Source organism: Helobdella robusta (assembly GCF_000326865.2).
Source record: "Helobdella robusta unplaced genomic scaffold HELROscaffold_1, whole genome shotgun sequence".
Taxonomy (NCBI): domain Eukaryota; kingdom Metazoa; phylum Annelida; class Clitellata; order Rhynchobdellida; family Glossiphoniidae; genus Helobdella; species Helobdella robusta.
In genome coordinates, this window is record NW_008703570.1 from 2,422,911 (window position 1) to 2,446,277 (window position 23,367).

General features: G+C 35.3%; 6 protein-coding genes across 6 annotated transcripts in view; 4 read left to right on the top strand and 2 right to left on the bottom strand.

Moving 5' to 3' along the window:
• Positions 1-2,123: 2,123 nt before the first annotated feature.
• On the top strand, positions 2,124-2,333 carry HELRODRAFT_153309 (hypothetical protein; the record flags this gene model as incomplete). Its single annotated transcript, XM_009010597.1, has 1 exon — positions 2,124-2,333. A coding segment is annotated over one exon (210 nt), but the record flags the coding sequence as incomplete, so codon positions are not given.
• Positions 2,334-3,007: 674 nt separating this feature from the next.
• On the top strand, positions 3,008-5,704 carry HELRODRAFT_158566 (hypothetical protein; the record flags this gene model as incomplete). Its single annotated transcript, XM_009010598.1, has 3 exons — positions 3,008-3,346; positions 4,157-4,351; positions 5,330-5,704. 3 exons carry the CDS (start codon positions 3,008-3,010, stop codon positions 5,702-5,704), a joined length of 909 nt encoding a protein of 302 aa, XP_009008846.1.
• Positions 5,705-7,772: 2,068 nt separating this feature from the next.
• On the bottom strand, positions 7,773-9,123 carry HELRODRAFT_158567 (hypothetical protein; the record flags this gene model as incomplete). Its single annotated transcript, XM_009010599.1, has 3 exons — positions 7,773-7,903; positions 8,692-8,760; positions 8,871-9,123. 3 exons carry the CDS (start codon positions 9,121-9,123, stop codon positions 7,773-7,775), a joined length of 453 nt encoding a protein of 150 aa, XP_009008847.1.
• Positions 9,124-10,713: 1,590 nt separating this feature from the next.
• HELRODRAFT_158568 (hypothetical protein) lies at positions 10,714-11,525 on the bottom strand (the record flags this gene model as incomplete). The annotated part of the gene is made up of 4 exons (XM_009010600.1): positions 10,714-10,827; positions 10,971-11,072; positions 11,257-11,371; positions 11,434-11,525. 4 exons carry the CDS (start codon positions 11,523-11,525, stop codon positions 10,714-10,716), a joined length of 423 nt encoding a protein of 140 aa, XP_009008848.1.
• A 368-nt stretch (positions 11,526-11,893) lies between these two features.
• On the top strand, positions 11,894-12,609 carry HELRODRAFT_158569 (hypothetical protein; the record flags this gene model as incomplete). The annotated part of the gene is made up of 2 exons (XM_009010601.1): positions 11,894-12,262; positions 12,391-12,609. 2 exons carry the CDS (start codon positions 11,894-11,896, stop codon positions 12,607-12,609), a joined length of 588 nt encoding a protein of 195 aa, XP_009008849.1.
• A 3,932-nt stretch (positions 12,610-16,541) lies between these two features.
• Positions 16,542-23,367, top strand: part of HELRODRAFT_62336 (hypothetical protein) — a gene marked incomplete at both ends in the record, with an annotated part of 17,156 nt that continues 10,330 nt past the window's right edge. Inside the window, 2 exons of the mRNA XM_009010602.1 lie at positions 16,542-16,724; positions 22,155-22,287. Coding sequence (XP_009008850.1) covers positions 16,542-16,724; positions 22,155-22,287 — 316 coding nt within the window. The remainder of the gene's footprint in view (positions 16,725-22,154; positions 22,288-23,367) is intronic.

Genomic DNA, 23,367 nt, shown 5'->3' on the forward strand with positions numbered 1-23,367 from the left:
TTGTGAAAATCTAAACTTAGCTTTAGACAAAAAAGATGCAGCTCAGTTTTGTGGACGAATATTGAAAAGGCATGAAATAACAACATGCCTGGCACTTGGTGTATATCAACCAAATGACTATTCCTATCCTGTTACTGATGGTCGCAGTTTCCAAAAAGAATGGTTTGAATGTGTAATGCCAGATGGCTCAAAATGTAAGAGACAATGGTTGTCTTACAGCAAACAAACTGACAAAATTTACTGTATTACTTGTATTATGTTTTCCGGCCCAAAAGGTTCAGTTGTATGGACAACATCAGGTTTTAATAATTGGCATAATGGTTTGCGGGATATCATTCGTCATAAAGCAAGTGCAGAGCATCGCGAAGCTGATATTGCAAAAATAAATTGGAAAAGAGGATTAGCCGTAGATGTCTTCATCGAGAGAAATAGAAAAGATATATTTCAAAAAAATAGAAAAGTTATGGTATGCATTTTAGATTGTGTTAAGTACCTAAGTGAAGAAATGATAGCTTTTCGTGGAAAAACATCTAATAATGGAAAGTTTATAAATCTTTTTTGAATAATATCTAAACGGACTCCAAGTGCTGCTGCAAATCTGATGAAAGTTGATGAATCACATAGATTAAGAAAGAAAATGGCAGTTAATTCTCTAAGTTCCAGCAATATTCGAGTAGTTTTGACAACAATGAAACGAATGATTGTTGAGAAAATTGTGTCAAATATTGCAGAACAACAAAAGGCATGTGTTATTTTTGATAGCACACAAGATTTTACTAAAAAGGAAGCAAATGTTCTTTTGCTGAGATATCTAGAAATAAATAGTATGGAAGATTTGCATCCAGTTGAAAGATTGTTGGAAGTTTTTACTTGTGGAGAAACATCGGGCAAGATTCTCAAAGGAGAAGTTATTGATATTCTGACTAAATTGAATTTTAATATGTCATGGGTGATAGGTCAATGATATGATGGTGCAGGTAACATGCGAGGTCGGTATGCTGGATTGGCTACTCTTATTCAAAAGGAGTGTAAAAAAAGCAATTTATATTTGGTGCAATGCACACATGTTAAATTTAGTGATGAATGGCGTTATGAAATGCTGTAATGAAATAAAAAACACGCTAGGATTGCTAAAAGATTTATATTCATTCATGAATGATCATAGCAGAAATGCTGTATTCCAAAATTCTCAAAGTTATTGTCAGCATAAAATGCAATTAAAGCGTGTTCAAACCACTCGCTGAAACAGCACAGAATTAGCCGTAGAAACGGTGATGAAAAGATATTCAGAAATATTAGCAAGTCTATCCGAGTTGGCTGAATCATCATTGAGTGACAGTGAAACAGTTACTGTTGCACTTGGATTTCGTAAAAGAATGAAAAACATCCGTGTGATAATTAGCATGAAAATTTTAAAATTGGTTTATAATATTATTGGTCCTGTATCCAAAGCAGTGCAGGGTATATCAATTGACATGGCGTCTGCTACAGAACTGATAAAAGACTGCATTCATCAGTTTGACATCATAAGAAGAAATGCTGATTTGACGTAGAAAACAATATGCAGTGAATCGAAATCATTCGCAACAGCACATGGCATCAGCCCAGATTTTGATTTTGAAAGACGTCGTACGAAAAAAAAAATGTTTGATGAACGTTGCAGCGACGAATGTTCAGTTGGAATAAATAAAATGAAAAATGAATGCTTTTTAATTGTTTTAGATGAGGTGAATCAACAAATGAAAAGTAGATTTGAGCAGCAAAATTTGGTTTTTTTAAAAGAACTTTCGCTATTTACTCCCAAAACACTTTTAAGCAACCGTTGTGTTAAGGCTAGTGAAATAGAAACTGTTTTTAACCAGTATAGTGTCAACGCAGAGGATGTTGCAAATGAACTGAACGAATTTAAAAAAGCATACAGTTGCTAAAAAAATGACGAAAAGATGGAAAACCTGTCTGCAGGTTCAGGTTATGACTCTGGCATGGAAATATTTTCTGATAAATCAGATGAAGAAGATGACAATAACAATATGGCATATAAAGAAGTCCAAACGAATGATACTAATAATTGGAAAAGTTGCAGTTTCATAAAACCACTTAATGTTCTTCATCAACTATTTGGTTACCGCAATTTGCTGATGCTATACAGAATATTTGCTTCTCTTGCTTTATCAAGTACCTCTGCAGAAAGAGCTTTAAGTAAGCTGAAAATTATAAAGAACCGCCTAAGGTCTACCATGACAGATGATTATTTATCAGCATTAATGATAATAGCAGCAGAGAAAGATATTCTTCAAACATTCACTGATGATCAAATAATAACGAAAATTGCATTGTCAAGCCTGTCTTTAAAGTCTCAACTGTTGTATAATTAAATATTTATTAAATTTCGACAGAAGTTTTATTTGTATATATCGCATTTTTTTTATTTTCATTGTTTAAAATTGTTCTTTTTTTCATTTTACTTACTCAACTTTATAAGAGAAGTTTTTGTTATCTTATCAGAAAAAACATTGTTGAACATTAAAGAGTTGTGTTGTGTGTGTGTTCACATTTTTAGTACACATTATAAAATAGAGCCGGACGGGCATGGAGGGGGGATTTTTGCCTCCAACATTTAGGGGGGGATAGACGCCCCTTTAGTGTTATACTTTACAGCTATAGTATAGTGTATAGTATATTCTAAATTAAATTAACCTGTGTAAAGTAACATTTTCATCTAAATAAGATGAGTGGTATTTTCTAATGGAACACACAGGCATTTTGATTTGGTTGAGAATCTGTGTCTGTCAAATCAAATACTAAGCAAATATTTTCTAATTAAAAATGTATTATTGTTTTTAATATTATTTTGACGAGTTAAGAATTAAGATTCTCTAATAGTTTAATCTCAATGTCATGTCATGTGTACTTAACTACTTATGTATGTGCATTGTGTATATGTATGTTTGTATGTTAAAACCAAAACATGATGAGTGACACTGAACCGTCAAACATCAAGTAACAAATGGATCAACACTTTGATTTGTTGTTAATTGCACATGTCGACATTCAGTTGGATATTTTCAAGCACACAGACACGCAGGAACTGCTGCAACAAGCACGAAATGTGGTTTGTTGCGAAAACAGTTCCCTGCTGTTGCCTGATCTGACGCTGATCATTTTACATATTGCCTTAAGAAATTTAAGGGTGTTGGGGTCTATCGGGCCGAGAACCTCGATACATATTGGCAAGTATTCCATCGAGGGGAGGGCATTCCCATATTTTTTCATTTTCTCGTCCGCTGCCCTGGCCGCGGCCAAACCGCATTTTTTACTTGTCAGGTTCACGTATTGTTCGGCAAGGGTGCCAGGGACCGTAACATCCCACCCCAAACATCTACCGGCTCTCTAAGGTATTAGTGTGCATCGTCCGGGCGCTTACCATCATGCGCAGAAATGCCGGATGGTTCCTTAAGAACTGGGATTGAAGCCTTGGAGAAGAGCCGACAAATGTAGTTGTTTAATGCTGAGTGACGTAGTTGACGGCTCCCACCCAGGCAACAAACCAAACCGTGGTGCCCAAACTCGTCCGCCCCAGCGCCACATCGGCACGTGTATTTATTTTGGATGACCAGGCCAAGTCTGAAGCCTATGGCAAATCTCACAGACTCGTCGTTAAGCCTGGTGCCCACAGAGGTGTTGGGCCACGATCTCAACCACCCACAGCTGGCAACGCTGGACATGGCTAACAAACGAGCGGTGGAAAAGTCGTCGCCGCATGAATACAACAAATTTTGAAAGATCTTTTTATATTTTTCGTTCAAAATTTGGACGTGCGTACGGTCCTCCGGGGCAGACACTGGGGGAAGAATATCGCGGCAACACAAAAACCGGTAGAGCAGGGAAGACTGCAAGTCGAGAGTGGCAGCGGCCAATTGGAGCCAATTATAATTATAAACAATTGGAGCCAGCTGAACCACGCTAAGCAACCCCAGCCCAACAAATCGCACCGGCAGCTGGCTACCTATAAAATATAGAATAATTTTTAAAATTTGCACGTTCATGTATAAGTCTCAATCTAAATTATTTCCTAAGTATTTATCAGATATATTAATTGAACCGGCAGCTGGGACCAACCACTATCGGTCACTTGAACATTGCAAATCGACGACAGGGCGGTGCGCAGGGCTCTGTCAAATTCGCCCAATTTAGAAGGATCAATGTGTTTGGATGTACGCAGAAAGTACATCAATTTGGGCAAACTGAAGGCATTGCGGATAATAGTCAAGTCATCATGGGCCAAAAGACAGGAAACACGACCCAGGGCGAATTTGAGCTCAGAGAGCTTTTGGTCAAAGAACTTTATTTGGTAATCGCCCTCGACCAAGGGTGTGCCTAAAAAACTCAGTTCTGATGCACCAACTTTGGGTATTCCAGCCAGCGCATGTGGCACCTGAAATAACCTGAACAGTGAAGTTCGCATTTCTTAATGTTTAACTCTAAACCAATTGCAGCGGAGTTATGCTTCAGATATTCGTAGCAATCGGCCAATGCTGATATCATCCAGATAAGCGCAAACGAAAGTGGACAAAGCTTTCTCTAAGAGTGGATGAAGAGTTAGTGCGAACAGCAAAGGACTAAGAAGATCACCCTGCTGTACCCCCTCGGACAATTCTACAACCCAAGAGTGGTAGCCAAGAGAAGAGACTCCGCTATAGGCAGAATGGCAAAATTTATAGATATTGGGGCAAAAAAGTCTGACAGCCTCCAACATCGAGTCTCTTCTCAAGGCGTTGAAGGCATTTTTAAAGTTCAGTTTCAAAAACCCCCATTGATCGGGGAGGTCGGTGACCAATCTTCGAACCGCATGAACAGCGGCCTCAGCGCCACCCTTAATCCCGACACCTACCTGAGTCGGGTAGAATTTGGTCTTGAGTTCGACCACGACCAGGGCCAAGGCGCATTTGCCGGCCAACCTCATGTATGTATGTATGTGGAATGTAAAATGTATAAAACGAAATGTATATAAATGCAGAAAATTATACAAATCCCTTTTCTTTTTAAATGTACTAAATATAGTATATAATATATAAAATGCAATACGAAATCGAATTTAAAACAGCAAACGAGACAAAAACTTCGCAAGCGATAATTTCAGATCCGACGATTAATCAAAGACACTGACGAAGACAACGACGATGCTTGAAACATAGAACAAAAAACAATTTTTGTTATCAATCAATCAATCAATCAATCAATCAATCAATCAATCAATCAATCAATCAATCAATCAATCAATCAATCAATCAATTAGCTTATAAAGCTCTATTTCCGCGATGTTCAACAGCGCTCCTCAATGAATTTTGAAAACAGATGGGTATTGAGATCCGCTCTGAACTTTGCAAGTGATGGAGAAGTAGTCAGAGAAGTGGGTAGAGAGTTCCAGAGAAAAGAACCAGAAAAAGCAAAAGCAGATTTGGCAAAAAAGTGTTTAACACGAGTTAAAAAAACAGGAGAAGAAGAAGATGGAGATGATGGAGAAGTAGTCAGAGAAGTAGGTAGAGAGTTCCAGAGAAAAAAACCAGAAAAAGCAAAAGCAGATTTGGCAAAAAAGTGTTTAACACGAGTTAAAAAAACAGGAGAAGAAGAAGACGATCGTAAACCGGGGCGTTTAGGTTCAATTAATATATCTGATAAATACTTAGGAAATAATTTAGATTGAGACTTATACATGAACGTGCAAATTTTAAAAATTATTCTATATTTTATAGGTAGCCAGTGCAAAAGAACAAGATATGGAGATATATGAGAAAAGAAAGGGGCACGAGCAACTAGACGAGCAGCAGAGTTAAAAGCTTTACTTAAAGGATAGAGTTCAGGAAGACTATAGTAGAGCGAGTTACAATAATCAATTCTAGATAAGACTAACAAAGTAACAGGAAGGAGAAGAGTAGGATCCTCAAGAAAAGGCACAATTTTTTTAATCTACGTAGATGAAAGTAAGAGCTTCTAGCAGCACTATTAATCTGAGAAGAGAGAGACATAGTAGAATCAAAGTTAAAACCTAGACTACGAAACTTATGAGAGACATCAAGAATTTTAGAACCAGGTAAAATAATAGGAGTGTTTAGATAATAGATAGTAATAGAGTGTTTAGATTTATTAAAACAAATTAATTCAAACTTAGAAGGATTAAGTTGAAGACACATAGAGTCAGACCAAGCGATAATTGAAGAAAGACAAAGAAATTAATTATGAAGAACACTATTGAGATTAGATGGAGGAAAAGAAGTATAAATGTAAGAATCATCAGCATATAGTTGACTAGAGAAAGAAAAGTTATTAATAATACGAGGTAGTTCAGAAGTATAGAGTATAAATAGAAGAGGGCCAATGATAGAACCCTGAGGTACCCCGAAAGTAAGTGTAGAGGAGTTAGAAGTAGAATTATTGAGAACAACAAAATAAAAACAATTACAGAGATAAGAAGAAAACCAAGATAGACAAGAATCAGTAATATTAAAAGAAAGATGCAGCAGTCTCAAAAGAATAGTATGGTCAACAGTATCAAAAGCCAAGGAAAAGTCAAGAGCAAGAAGAAGAGTAAGATTGCTATTGTCACTAGAGAAAAGGAATAAATTAATTTTCATGCCATATCCATTATATCCATTGTATTTTATTCCTTGTCCACATCATCAGTGCGCCCTGCGGTATATATATATATAATACCTAATTATCGTTATATGGCCTTATTTGCAGCATGAATTTGGAAAATAAGTTTATTTTTAATTTTAATAAACTAAACGTTCACCAAAAAACTTTAGTGAGAAAAATCGAAAAAACGAACTACAAACATATTAACGCCAAACATTCGGTAGAATTTATAGAATATTGTAAATATATATATATATAATTATATACATTTATATGTCAAACGTTTATTTTATTTGTAATAAAAATCGTTGCCAAAGATTCGTTGCCATCTTGTACAGTGTATTACCTCATGTCATGTCACCCGGAAAAAAGTTAGAAGTACGTTGGATTTAAAAGCCTTTAATAGTGATTATTGTTTTGTTTTTTTAATTAATGCAGCACTGTCAAATGCAGAACTAATTACATGTCATTCTATATTTAAATTTTTTTATAAATAATTCTATAACTAAACTTTTGTGCGGTCAAAAACTACTTTTGATTCTCAGCTATCCACACGCGAGACACAACACAACGTACAATGACAAATATACATAACGAATCATGGCACATTTTAGTAAGGTAGAATAAAATCAATTTTTATCAAACCCGGAATAAGTTCTGTACAAAAGTTTTTTGATAGATTCAGATTGGTAATATTTTTTTTTTAGTATACTTGTTCCTACCAAAATCCAATTTACTTTTGGGAAAACTGAGATATTTAACATTTTAGTACCATTTTGGTAGGCGAGCGATAATCAACATAATGCAATTAATTAGTTTAGAGAATAGTTTTATCAAAGCAAAGTTTTCTTGAAATTATTGTTTTTTAATGTTCTGTAACCTTATTTTTAGATATCAGAATATTTCTCAACATATGCTTTTCTATTCTTTCCTGCCTTTTTAAGTTTTCAGCCATCAAAGCCCAAGTTTTGCACCCATACAGCAGGCAACTTTATACACATGCTTTATATACCTTACCATTTACACCAAATGGTATACCCCTAGAGCACAGCACTGAAGTCATTTCTCTGAATTTTTTCCATCCTTTTATTCCATTCTGGACTGCTCTATTCGATCCACCTTATTCACTTAATATATTACATGGACTCCACTTTTTCAAATCCCAAATTTTCCAGATTCCCCAGGTGCCTAGTATCACCTTTTTGCTTAGTAGCATCGTTTAACCTACATCGTTTACAAACAAATTCCTTGCTTTTGTTGAGGTCTCCTTTCAAACCCCTGCATTGTTTGTGAGTTCATTTATCATATTTTACACATAGTATTGAATTTTCCTCGACTTTTCCCCGACTCTTTTACCACACACAATACTGGGAAATTTACCACGTTCAAGAGTATCTGAATCCTCTCCGATCCACATAACTTTGGTCTTACCAACATTTTCCTTTAAACCATTTCTTTCCATGAATATTTTTCACACTGATAGCTTTTTTTTCAGTTCTCTCTGCCATAATAACAAGGTTATCAACAGATAAAATTTTCAATAGCAACCCACTTCTGATCTCCCTAATAATCATGTCCAAGTAGAGCACTTAGAGCAGAGCCCTGATGTAAACCTACCTGAACATCAAACCACTTACCTACACTATCGTTAATCCTTACCACTGTCCTGGCTCTTTCTACCCCGCCTTTCCTAAGCGTCCACCTAACTACTCCCCTTGAAACTTTATCATAAACTTTTTCCAGATCTACAAAAGCATGCTAATGAGTTTTTTTCTTGTCTCCGAACTTTTCTTGAATTTGTCGAACAATAAAAATTGCATCAATAGTACTCTTCCCTGGACAAAAACCAAACTGCATTTTGTCATTACTAACCTGGTCCCTTATTCTTTGCTCCAAAATTTTTTTAATCACTATCTTATAGCTCTGATCTCCATATACTCCATAGTTTTTCCATATACTCTATAGCTTTTCTTTTCTCTCTGGATTTAACGCTTGATTGTTCTATAAGATCCACTATCTTGTTCTATAAGATCCAGTTTAAAGGATCCCCTTTACCTTTTGAAATTGGAAGGATTATACTTTTCTCCCAATCTTCTGGGATATCTTTTATCCTGATTGCTATATCTAGCAAATCAGTCAGTCTCTCATTTCCCCAATTTGATTGTTGTATAAGATCCAGTTTAAAGGGTTCCCTTTACCTTTGTATAATGGAAGAATTATACTTTTCTCCCAACCTTTTGAAATTTCTTTTTTCCTGATTACTATATTGAGCAAATCAGCCAGCCTCTCAATTCCCCAATCACCTGTTGCCTTCAACATTTCTGTTGCCACTTTACAGTTACCCACAGCCTTGCCAGTCTTTATTTTTCTTAGCGCCCACTCAACTTCTCCTTTCTTTATATACTCAACTTTTGCTACATTTATATTTGCCTCAATAACCCCATCCCAATCATTTTCTTCATTTAAAAGTTTTTCCATATACTCCATAGTTTTTTTTTCCCGTTGGGTCTAAAACAATGACGCCTTTGCTATCCTTTGTGCAATTTTCTCTAACAACATCCTGCCTTTCCCTATTTCCTGACAGCCACCAGAGGCGTCAATTGAGGGGAGGCAGGGGGGCCCCCCAAGAAATCAAAATTCTAAATTGCAAACACTATAAAATAATTAAATAAAATTATATAATTTATTATAATTATATATACAAAATATTGTGCTTTTTGAATTTTTAAATGTCAAGCGCTTTACAATTTTCTTCATTTGTTCCTACAATAATTCATGTTCTGTTTTATAAAAACCGTTGTGTTGTTGCCAAATTAACTGTCGCGTTCGCTGTTATTAATGTTCTTTTGATTTAGCTGGAAGTCAATTTATATCATTTTTTAAGATAAAGAGTGGAGGTGAGTTTGAATTGAATACAAATTGTTTCAGTTTCGTTAATAAATTTGATCAAACTACTAATCAATAATAAATGATTAAATTAACTTAATTATCAATGATATAAAAAATATTTTAAATCACCAAGTTGGTAAGTCAAATAACAATAACTATTTTTTCTGGATATTGTAATAAATTTTATAAAAAGTTTAGATTATATTGTAGAAAGATGTCAGCTGAAAATGAATTACCAAAGAAAAAAATTAAACTTATAAATTATAAAAGTGTTAATTTTAAATTTTTTGTAAAAAGGATATATATAGGATAAATAATTTAGTAATTTTAAAATTTTAAAAATTTTGAAATTTTAGAAACTTTAAAAATGTAAAATTTATTATAATGTTGCACTGATGAGACTAGGTAGTCGAAATAGTACTATATGCATGCATACATGTAGATAATGACATCTTCTGTAAATAGGAATTTTGTTAATAGCATTAACAAGTTAAGCTTGGTAGATTGGAGAATTATTTGAAGAATCGAGAAACTATCATATAGATTGAGTACTGTAAGAAACGTCGTGATCTTTATTAATATAAATATATATATATATATAAATATATATATATATATGTTATATATATATATATATATATATATATATATATATATGTTACATGCTAAGTCATAGACCACATAACTTCGCCCCCCCCCAACCAAAATTTGAAATGACGCCCCTGACAGCCATATGGTAAACAGCGTTCTTACCATCCTCTGTACTCAGCTTTTTTGATAAGTTCTTGCAATACTTTCGATTTGTTGTTGCTACTGTAATCTTAGTCTTTTTTTTAAAGTTATCATCTTTGTTTTTAGATATTTTCCATTTTTTATAACGATTTTTTTATTCCTCATTGCTTTTTCGACCGTTTCATTCCACCACCATGTTTCCTTATGTCGTGCTGGCCCTTTCTTACTTGACATAATATCTCAGCTACCTTTAGCATACTATTTTTTATTTCAACCTATGATTTTTCTACACCCAAATCTTCATCAACAATATTACCCTATTTTCGAACCGTATTTTGATATGCTATCATGGTTTTCGGATTCTTCAATTTCCAAGTTTTAATTCTGGTCTCTGTAATCTTTTTTGTCTTTTCTTCCCACCTTAGTATCAAATCACAAACCAGGAGCTTATGCTGCTTAACACTTCTTAACACATGCTTCATTACAAAACGTTCTGTCATTTTTAAAGCACCTGTGGCTATATCTTTTTGCCAAAATGAAATCTACTGTGCTCTTGACCTTCCCTAATTCCTATGTTATTAAATGACATGGTTTTTATTATTTGTCATGTTCTAGGCAATTCCAAAATCTAAAATTCTTTCACCATCATTGTTTCTTTCTCCATACTAATTTCCACCATGCACTTGTTCATAACCATTACATTCTTTTCTAACATGTCCATTTAAGTCCCCTCCTAAAATCACCATTCCTTTTTCAGGTGTCCTAGTCATTATTTTATTCAACTCATCCCAGAATTCATTTTTTCCTCCTCTTTTCTACCGCTTTGCAAAGCATATCCCGAAATTACATTTAACAACCCCTCTCCAGTTGAAAGTTTTACTACTCCAACCACCTTATCCAATGTTCACTTACAATTATTCCCACTCCTTGTAAACAGCAGATATCTTTTCCTCAATAGTGCTTCAGTAACTTTTATGTTTTTCCAGACAACGTACCTACATTCCAAGATCCCAGTCTCACACTGACATATTTTTCTTTCTGTGGGTTCTGCATTTTAACGTACTGTGCTACCACAGAATCTCGGCACAGACTGGGCGCATTGCTTGTTCTACTCCTGAAAAGATTACAAGCCCTGTTAAAGTCGTGATGCCCCTGAAGAATTTGCTTGATGCCAACCTGAGTGACTTGAGGCTTCTCACTCCTGCAGTGTAGATCTTCCGATACCCAAAAGCTTTGGGAAATCTTTTTTGTGCATACTCCATACTCATACTGTGTTTAAGATTTCATATAACTAGATCGTCAGGTAAAGATCTTACATTTACTCCAACTCACCCTCACAACTTTATCCAGGTTTGGGACTGGCACGTATGAAAAGAAAAATCATTCTTACTTTGTACAAATTTGTACAAAAATAATGCACTTTTTGTACCTATGGGTGTTAGTAGTTATATTTTATTTATATCTGTGTATGTTACCTTCTTAGTGTCCTGGTTATGACATTAAACTGACCCTCACTGCCTTGTGAGTGATGTTGGATCATCAAAGGCTAGTCCCACCGCTTATAACTGGTTGCGTAAGGAAGGGCGTCCTGCGTAAAAACTAGCCAAAAATAATACTTATGATGACGGAAATAACAATGGCCCTCAGTATCCGGCAGATGAGGGTGCGAAGAATCTCCGGAGACCCAGTCCATGGGGTTGTGGTGCAAGGCCCTGTGGATGGTCTGGCTACTGGCACCCCACTCTATAGTGTGGCGGTGCAAGGCACTATAGATGGAAGGACTACTTGTAGACCAAGGGGTTGGAGGTTTGGTACCTGGAATGTAGGCACGTTGACAGGAAGAAGTTTGGAAGTGGTGGAGGAGCTGCAGAGGAGAATGGTTGACGTGGCTGCATTACAGGAGATCAGATGGAAGGGGGAGGGTACAAGGTTTGTGGGGGCTAAAGGTGAAAGATATAAGTTGTGGTGGAAGGGGTATGATGGTACGGGAGGAGTTGGTGTGATGGTAAGAGAAGAGTTGGTGGAGAAGATGTTGGAAGTGAGGCGGAGAAGCAATGGTGTAATTGTGATGGTGATGGTGTTTGGAAAAGTAATAGTGAGGGTGATATCAGGATATGCTCCGCAACAAAGTAGGAAGGTAGAGGAGAAGATGATGATGTTTCTGACGAGATTGGGCAAGCGGGGTTGGATGAGTTTGTGGTGTTGTTGGGTGATTTGAATGGTCATGTGGGGGCGGATGCAGACGGATGTGAAAGTGTACATGGGGGATGGGGATATGGTATACGGAATGAGGAAGGGCGTAGAGTGTTGGAGTTGGCGGATGCACATAGCATGGTGGTGGGGAATACCTAATTTACAAGGGAACCAGCGCGAATGATTACATATAGGTCAGGGGAGCATAGGTCAATGATAGACTATATATTGGTAAGGGCCAAACATAGGAAGTATGTGAAGAATGTGAAGGCGATACCTGGTATGCTGCAGCATAGTATGGTTGTGATGGATGTGACATCAAAAGAAATGGGGAGGAGGAAGAAGGATAAGTTTGTGGCAAAGAGAAAGACATGGAAGTTGCAGGATGCAGAGGTGAGGAAGGCATTTGAAGTGAAGGTGGCTGAAAATTGGGAGAGTGGTAAGGATGGAGATGTTTGGGAGAGATACAGGGACTGTGTGTTGGCTACGGCAGATAAAGTATGTGGATGGACGAAAGGAAAGTGTAGGCATGGTGAGACGCGGTGGTGGGATAAAGATATAAGAAGGGTTTTGGAGGTCAAGAAGGAGAGGTTTAGGGTATGGAGAAGGGACATGACGGAGGAAGCGGAGTCTGAGTATAGGAAGGCTAAGAAGGTTGCAAAACAGGCAGTGGCAACTGCAATGACGAAAGCATCAGATAGGTTAATGAAGGAAATGGAATTTGATGTGAGTTCGAGGAAAATGTTCAACGTAGCAAAGCAGTCAATGAGGGATAGGAAAGATGTTATAGGGAATGGATGTGTTTGGGATGGATCTGGCAAGTTGTGCATAGATGAGGAGGAAAAAGCTCAAGTGTGGGAAGCTCATATGGAAAGGTTGATGAATGAAGAGAATGAGTGGGATGGAGATGTGGAATCCGCGGTCACACACGGACCTATAGAGAAGGTGACGATGGAGGAAGTAGAGAAAGCAGTTAGAGAAATGAAACTAGGTAAAGCGACAGGGGTTTCGAAAGTGGCGGCAGAACATATAAAAGCGAGTGGGGTGATAGGAATTGAAGTTATGATGAGAATTGCTAACAGTATGTTTGATGATGAAGGTATACCTGAGGATTGGCGACACAGTGTGTTGGTGCCGTTGTATAAGGGCAAAGGAGATGTAAGAGATTGTGGGTTATATAGGGGTGTGAAATTGCTAGAGCACGGAATGAAGGTAGTGGAGAGGGTGCTTGAGAGGAGGTTGAGAAATATGGTGACAGTTAATGAAATGCAGTGTGGGTTTATGCCTGGTAGGGGAACGGTGGATGCGTTGTTCATGGTGAGAATGTTGCAGGAGAATTATAGAAAGAAGAAACGAAGATTGTACATGTGTTTTGTGGATCTAGAAAAGGCTTTTGATCGAGTACCGAGGAAGGTCATTGAATGGGCGTTGAGGAAGAAAGAAGTGAATGAGCGACTTGTTAAAGCTGTGATGCAGCTGTATGAAGGGGCAAAGACAAAGGTGAGGGTTGGAAGGGGGGTGTCGGACGCTTTTAGTGTTAAGGTAGTGCATCAAGGATCAGTGTTATCACCGTTTCTGTTTGCAATTGTGATGGATGTTGCGTGTGGAAGCTTAATGGAGGGGTTGTTATTTAAGATTTTGTATGCAGATGATTTAGTCATGATGGCTGATAGCATGGAAGAATTGCAGTTAAAATTTGACAGATGGAAAAGTGTTATTGAAAAGAAAGGGTTAAAAGTTAATATTGGTAAGACGAAGGTAATGGTGAGTGGGGAAGGTGGGGAGCGAGTGATAAGTAAAATAGACCACTGTGGGGTATGTGACAGGAGAGTGAAGGCTAACTCGGTATTGTGTATAGGATGTCAGAAATGGGTGCAATAAGAGATGTAGTAGTGTGAGGGGGGGCACTGAAAAAGGTGGAAGGCACGTTCAAATGTAAGAAATGTGTTCATGGTGTGATTAATAGGACGGACGCAAGGACGGGGTTGAGTGGTGGTATTGAAAGAGTGGAAAGCTTTGTTTACTTAGGGGATATGCTGAACGCGGATGGAGGATGTTTGAGCGCAGTTACGGCTAGAGTTCGTGTGGGATGGATGAAATTTAGGGAACTAGGTGGGGTATTGTGTGGAAAGAAATGGTCAGTGAAGATGAAAGGGAGGGTATATAAAGCATGTGTGAGAGCAGCAATGGTATATGGTGGTGAAACTTGGGTGTTGAGGAGAGAGGAGGAAAGTGTACTGCAGAGGGCTGAAAGAGCTATGGTGAGGATGATGTGTGGGGTTAAAGTGAAGGATAGGAGGAGTAGTACAGAGCTGATGTTGATGTTGGGACTGAATGAGGACATTGTGATATTGATAAGGAGATCGAGATTGCGATGGTATGGACATGTGTTGAGAAGGGATGAAAGGGTCGGGATTAGGCGAGCGTTGGAGTTCGAGGTTGAAGGAGTGGTAGGAAGGGGTCGTCCGCGATTGGGATGGAGAGAGCAGGTGGAGAAAGACAGGGTGAAAGCGGGGTTGCGTGATACTGAGGCGAGTGACAGATGTGGATGGCGTCGAGGGGTATTTCGGTTTCATCATAGGTAGCCAAACGGCAACCCCCGATCTCGGGGAAAATGTCGTCTAAACGTGTGTTGTTGTTGTTGTTATCAAATATATTAATTGAACCTAAACGCCCCGGTTTATGATCGTCTTCTTGTTCTCACTTTTTTTTAACTCGTGTTAAACATTCTAAATCTGCATTTGCTTTTTCTGACCCTTTTCTCTGGAACTCTCTACCTCCTTCTCTGACTACTTCTCCATCACGTACGAAGTTCAAAGCGGATCTCAAGACCCATCTGTTTTCAAAATTCACTTAGAAGTGCTGTTGAACATCGTGGAAATAGCACTCTACAAACTAATTGATTGAGTAGCACTTTTCTAATAAGAAATATTTTAGAAAACTGTTTGATCTTACTGGTGATTATCTAAGTGTGAATTTGACTATTCCATGAATAATGTTGCCATTAAATTTCAAATCGTTAGAAAAAAATAAATAAAGATATGTATATATGTTGTTCAAAAATCCAATTGTTGATGAACATCACAGCATGTTCTGCGTTAATTGGAAGTTAACTAACGCCAAACATGCTGTGATTATCATCAATAATTGCATGTATATATATGTGGATATTTCAATTCAAGCAATTTTAAAAAAGTTCACGCCTGACCATTTCTGATTTTTTTTTTAATTTTAACAATTTGTACCTCAATGTATTTTATTGACAAAATAGAAGTTTTATGAAAATATTTCAATTATTTTACAAGTTAGGAAGATTTTTGTGACACCACCCTCTATTTTTTTGAGTGATTTTTTTCCAAAAGTTGTACCTGTGTAGAATGCCGTATCTCTCAAACTAACAAATAAATCTAAATGATATTTTTTGCACATATTGCTGAAACAATGTTATAATAGAACAAATAATAATAATTGTCTCGAATCAAGATGTTTTGCACAAAACATTTTTAAAAAATTGAATTTTTTGAAAATTTTCACGTTTTTGAAGCGCATAGCTCAAAATCTTTCACAAAGTAAATAATTGTTTTATTATATATTCAAAGTATTTTATAGCCTTAATTGATAAACATAGTTTTGTTAAAATCTGTTTTCGATTTTTTGAGCCATTGGTATTCAAATTGTCAAAATATTGAAATTCATTTTGTTTAGCGCCATTTATAACCAGAAGAACCATTTTTGAATATATTTATTGTTTTGTATAGTGCTTTTATAGCTTAATAACATATCAAGAAACAAAATTGGTGTTTTAATGTCCCAGTTGGTCTGTGTTATTTTACATGCTTCATTAGAATTCTTTATTGAGCTATTTAATTGGTTACTGAGCTCCATCGCATCGCTTTATTATTTGGTTACTTGTGATTTTTCAATGTTTTCTCTGTTGTGGATTTGTCCATTTTGTTTAAAATGTATTTTATGAAAATATAAATTTTATACATGTTTTTGTAAACATCTGAATTGTTGTTGATTTGTCCATTTTGTTTGAAATGCATTTTATGAAAATTTAAATTTTAAACATGTTTTTGTAGACATGTGAATTGTTTTTAAAAATCAAGGTCACATCGGAAAATGACGTGAAAAATCTTTTTGCCTGTATCAAATCAAAATTTGGAAAATTAAACGTTGCTGTAAATTGTGCTGGAATAAGTATTGCAGCTGTTGTATACAACCAAAATAAAGATAGGGTACATTCATATGAAGATTTCATCAAAGTTTTGACAGTAAATTTTTGCGAATTTATTGAAATTAATATTTACAATTTTCTTGAGGTGTGTGATGTTCATTTAACCGTCAATGACAGATTAAGAAAGTATTTATTATTATTGTTATTGTTGTTATTATAATGTTGTTATTATTATTATTATTATTATTATTATTATTATTATTATTATTATTATTATTATTATTATTATTATTATTATGAAATTTAAGTACTGATAACAATGGCATTTAAAAGTTTAAATTCAAACTATAGTTTTGTGAGTTCTTTTTCTAATTAAGATTTTTAATTTTTAAATCATCTTAATTATGCTGAACCTGAAGTTAATTCTTTTAATAACTTATTATTTTATTCTAATTTTTTCAAGATCCAACCAATTTTATAAGATCCAACCTCCTCTGAGGAATGTCAATAGAGTGAATAACATAACAACAACAACAACAACAACAATAATAATAATAATAAAACTTATAATGTTAATTATAAAGATAATCTACAATGCTCGCCATACATTTTAAATGGTCACAAAGAGAATTAGAATCAGCATTTAATTATGTTCAAATCGTGTTCCTATCGCAGTAAATTGCGTAAGATGACGATACTACGGAATTAATTAAACTTCTATGAAAAGGGTCTGACCAAATAAAATTAATTAATGATAGTTTAAAATATATAAAAAAACCTAGCGGGGAAATTTCAAATGAATTTATTATAATATTTGAGTTTTTAGTTGTCTATCAAATTGTTATTAAGATTTTGAAAGTATTTTGATGTTTTATATTCTTTAGATTTAGAAAAGTTAGATTCATGGCAAACTGTTAATTCCAGTATTTCGATTGTATCATCTCGTCGAATGGCAATATCTGGACGAAGTGATTTGTAGAGATACTGGAAGGTATTTGCTGCAGTTGGAATCTGCGTAGATCAATACATCCGCACCAACAAATGATTGAATTTTTTCTAAAATCAACGATAGTATATTGTTGTGACGTGTTGTATATCTTTTCAGGGACGAAATCGAACTGCAGTTTGACAACACGTGCTTGTTAGTTTGACGAGCCTGACATAGTGGACACAGAGCATTTGGCATTTTGCCCCAGCGGTAGAGGTTGGTGTTTGTTGGAAGTTGTTGAATGAGAGCCTTCCTGTTAAATTTGAATAAAACCTCTGGTAGACCTTTTGTGAACTTCGACCATTGACTTATGTGGATTTCTGGAATATGATCTTTAACCGCTTTTATTAACATCCCTTGACATTGAAGTGATGATAGATGAACATAGTCGGACTTTTGTTGACCCGCCAATAGTGCTTTGAGTGTTGGTTTTATTTCAGCTGATTCAGGAAGGATGTTGTCTATTTTGATGTAACTGTTGAAAGATTCTTTATGTAGACACCTTATTTCTTCATTGGCATGAGTTTTGAGGTAACTTCGAAGTTTGACTCTTAACGCTTCTGCGTAACTCTTCAATGACCTGATATTCAATCCTCCTGATTTAGAAGGGAGTGATAGACACTCCGACACGCAGCTGCTAATTGGCAGGGCCAACCAGTTTCTAACCGATTCAGCAATCAATGGATCCAGATTGTTGCCTATCCAAGTCAACGGAATGTCGAAAGTGCGAAGTTCGAATGCCAACTGGGATGGGATGTATTGCCTTAATATTTGCAATTTCCATTGTGGCGTTGTGTCCAACCCGTTTATAACCGACAACATGTGTTGGAGTTTACGACAAGCAACTTTTTCGCCCTTGAGTCGCGTCCTTCAAAATCGTAAATTTTTCCCAGGTATTCGAAACGACTATTAAGTTCAACGTCAGGTATTGCTTTATCATCGATGGTCAACCTTGGGAGAAACTGTTTGTATATGCCATTTTTCTTTCTCATGCCAAAGGCGCAGCATTTGTCAATCCTCATACTCATTCCGGTTGCTTTGCACCAGGCTTGGTTCAGATTAATTAATTTCTGGGCACTGTCAGTGCTGTTGGCAATGTTGGCCGTGTCATCGGCAAACTGAAGCCAAGCTCTGGTTTTTAGATTGGTTGTGGGTTCCCATAATAATAATAATAATAATAACAACAATAATAACAATTTATAATGTTAATTTTTTACTCTATCCTTTTCATAAACTCTAGAAGTTTTTCTCCAAAGTTAATGACTTGCGATTTTTTTACTCCTAGTATTTTGACCCTAGTATAATTGGATGACTGAAACACTGTTGAATCTTGTTTGTTAATTAACATACCTAATTATAAATTCTTTAGTGGAGATATTGATTCTTTTTTAGTTTCAAAAATGACTAATGCATCTTAAATGAAATTTTTGAATAGTTGGTCATAGAAATTACTAATCTCGATTAGTCATTTCTGCCATTTTTTTTCTCTATGTTTTTCCAATTTAAACAATATAGCTAGGAAATCCAACAAAAATATTTTATGCAGACCACCTTAATTAAATTATGATTAATAATTTCAAAAGTCATAATTAAAAATTAAAATCGTAAAACAGAAAATGTCAAGAATACGAAAATTTCAATTGTTAAAGCTGAAAAAGTTTCTTTTTAGCTGTTATTTCGAACGAGACAATGGATGAGAACTGTAAGTTATGAAATCGAAGTTGAATGCCACCCAGTAAATTACATCAACTACAATCACTCATCAACAAATTGATTAGACTAAGTTATTTACCATTATTATATCCAGCCATCACCTAAAAATCTTCGACACGTTAGACGTCCGGTTTTTTAAGAAAATAAGCTCTGCCATCATGTCATCCACTTTTGCTGCCACCGATCAAAGTCATGTCGCACAACCAACGTCAACGCAAACAAGGCAAACCGCATGCTCAACATATCAGAATAAAATATTTATCCATAGACATGAGACATCTAAAATCAATCAACAACAATCAGTCGGACACTAATCGCTAATCCAAATAATTTATATGAATTACACCTGACATGCATTCCTTTTAATGTTGTCCTATTTTCAATTTATTTTATTCCTTTCATAACTACAGTCTACAGTTATTAATTTTGTTTTATTTATTTTTACTTATTTATTCCATTCAACTTAATAAAACGTACACGATATTTGACAACTTTTATGTACCATTTCCATCTGTACATTAATTTACCAACCTTATACACAATAATTTATAATTATTGTTTACCATTCTGCCTATTGTCTCATCGTTTTAGCCATTATTGATAGTTTCCTTCATTCTATTTTTTAGATTTGATTTTATCAACCAACTAGTTTTATTTTTTTTATTCTTTATTATAGACTATTTGACTGGAGTAGCAATTGTTTCATTATTAGTACGATTTGTATTATACAAATCGTACTACTTGAAACGAGATTTGTACGAGTATTTGTATTGTACACATTTACTCGAAAAAAATTTGTACTAATAGACACACCTCTTTGTTTGTTTTCCAAGGATTTATTCAAGTCCAATTTTTCGTTTAACAATGTTTTTCTATTTGAGAAACATCATCTATAATAATAAAAAAAACAATATGGTCCCACGACCCGGATTCGAATCCTGCTGTTTCTGCAGGTTCATCTGTGTAGCCGACCCCCGGACAACCCAGCCGCCCATCCTTCTAAGGTCGGCAAATGGGGAGAGGGCGAGATGGCTCAGTGGTTCAGATGCGCGTTAAATCAAACATCTCAATGGCTATCATATACTCAGCGTATATAATGCGGTGCTTGCGCGTGCACATAAATACATAAGTGCGCCTGTGAAAAAGATGAACAGCCTTTGTGGCGAAGATGGCTGCTTTAAATCAATGGGTGAAGATATGAAGAACGTAATAAAAAAAGATTATAGATAATATATATGCAACATTGTAAGTGTTTCTGAGATGCAATAATAAAGACTAAAAAAATATTAATTTCAGACCTATCTCCGAAAAAAGTAGCCACCTGATCCTTTTCTTTTAAGCGCAAAATTGGTGATTGCGTGCACCAAAACTCAGAATACATCAGGATTTGTGAAATAGAAAAAAAAATGGTTATAAATAATACAAAGTATTGTCAAGATTTAAAAAAATTCACTCTTCGATTAACGTTTTGTATTCATCATTGGCTGAAAAAATTCTGTTTACAATAAAGAACAAAAATAACCAACATCAGCTGCAACGACATCAACGACCACACCATCCACGCAAACCACAGCTGCAACTTCAACAATCAAATTATCATCAGCAGCAACAACAGCATAAAAAACAAAAAAAATCACATCATTAACAATAACTACTACGATTGATAATAAAAAACATGTTTAATGTTAATATGACCAACTTCTGGGGAAATTAGAATTGTACAGCAGCGTTTAACATTTAGCCTAGCACTAGAGCATGAATTTGGCGTAAAGGGCCCTGCTCTTACCTGTTCGGGTCATATTTATCTGATCGCTGTCAATACATTAGACTAGGTTCACAATCTTCCTTTCCACTCTCCTTGACTGCATGATATTCCACAGGGTTCTGTGGTTGGTCTCCTTTTTTCACAACTTATGTCACCACATCTATAATATCTCGGAATTTTATATTTTTTATCATCACTTCGCTGGTGATACTTGCCTCTATACAGTGATCTCTTAGTCAAATATCACTTATCAGCTTAACAACTTGAGCGCTCGCACAAAAGTGATTAAAGCTGGCCTCTTCGTAAATATTTTTAACTGAACCCAAAAAAATCGTCCATCATGTTTCTCAGCAATCGTCAACAAATTCTAAAATGCTCAATACTACATATCGCTGATTCTTCTCTTCCAATTTCAGATTTCATGAAAATAACGATGACATCTCTATTGTGATTAAATAATGCAACATGATGATTTGGTTGATTCGTCATATTCAACTATTGAAATTGAGATATTGATACTATAAATAACTATAAATATACTAACTCACTATATATATACTAAAAAATACTATAAGCGTTCAAAAACGAATGCACCCCACCGTTCACCTTTTGAGAATTTGTTAACTCTAATTTAATTAACGATATAATTTTAACAAAATAATAGAACATTGATAAACAGAATTGCATCCTTGTTAAGAAATTTATTCACACTGAACTTTAATCAATCAATCTTCGTGATTGATTGATTGATTGATTGATTGATTGATTGATTGATTGATTGATTGATTGATTGATTGATTGATTGATTGATTGATTGATTGATTGATTGATTGATTGATTGATTGATTGATTGATTGATTCACACTAAACTTCTATCGACATTTTCTATAGATGCAAAGTTCGTATGGTTAAACACTGGTGATAAGTTTTTGTCATCAAAAGTTAAAAAATTTACACTTATTATAACTTAATCATTTTAGAAAAGGCAAATTTAGCTTTTAGAATTTGATAGCAATGATAAAAATTTATGAAATTAAATTTTTTGCATTAACAATGTGAAGGTTAATACAGGAGGGACGTTCAACATTTTGAGATTAAGCAGTCAAATGATGGCAAAAAATGAACCAAATTCTAATGGCGAGAGGGGTGTTATCATCAATACTGCAAGTACAGCTGCGTTCGATGGCCAGAAAGGTTATTATGCTATGTCAATAAATTTTTAGATGTTATTTGGCAGTTATATTATTTATAAATGTTTAAACATTAATCATACAGAAAAGCAATATTTAAAAAATTGGTCGCTCATGCTGCTGTTATCCCGTTGTTGAAAAGTCTAAATAAAACGCGTCTGCTCTAAATAATTATAAACTGAACTCTAAATTAATCTTTTGTTTAAAGTGGTTGAAATAGTGGTGGTGCAAAAAATAATGTGCATTGAAAAAAATTAAAAACAGCAATAACTCGATATTGAGACAAAAAAGTCACTCTATAAAATGTGTTGGAACTTTTAATCACCCACAGTTTTAGTAAATGCGCAATAAACAAAGTTGTACTGTACAAAGTTTCGATTGCTTGTAATTTTTAGAATGAATTAGATTAGTTTCATGGCACACTGTCAACTCAACGACTTTTTGCCCTGTAGAATGGCGATGTCTGGACGTAGGTTGACGAACAGTTGTGACATTGGCAGGACTCCGTTCATTACGATATCAGCAAATATCAGGCAATCAGATGAACGGCTTGACATCAAGCAATTGATGATTTCTGATAAAATTCTATCATGTCTTTCTGTATATCGTTTTAACGCGACTACGGATCCACAGTTGGAAACTACATGTTTGTTCGTTTGTTTAGCGCCACAGAGAGGACATAAGGGATTCAGTGTCTTACCCCATCTAAACAGATTAGCGTTAGTTAGCAGTTGCTGAATTAAATATTTTCTAGCAAATTTAAACAGAGTATCTGGCAGTAAATCGAATTTCTTAGACCAGTTTGTTATTTAAGAAGATGATAGTACGTTTGTTACCGACTTGATTAGGGAACCTTGACCCTGAAGTAAGACCACGTGACTTAGGGAAGCAGCAATACGACCATCTTCCAATTTTTTTAGAGACTGAGATGACGTGGCTGAATCAGATAGCAAATTATCCACCATTTTGTAGTCTACCGCAGTTTCACGCCAAAGACAACGTATTTCATTATTTGAGTTTGTCTTGAAATAATTGCGGAGTTTTAATCTCATTCTCAACGCTGTGTCCTGAGGAAACAATATTG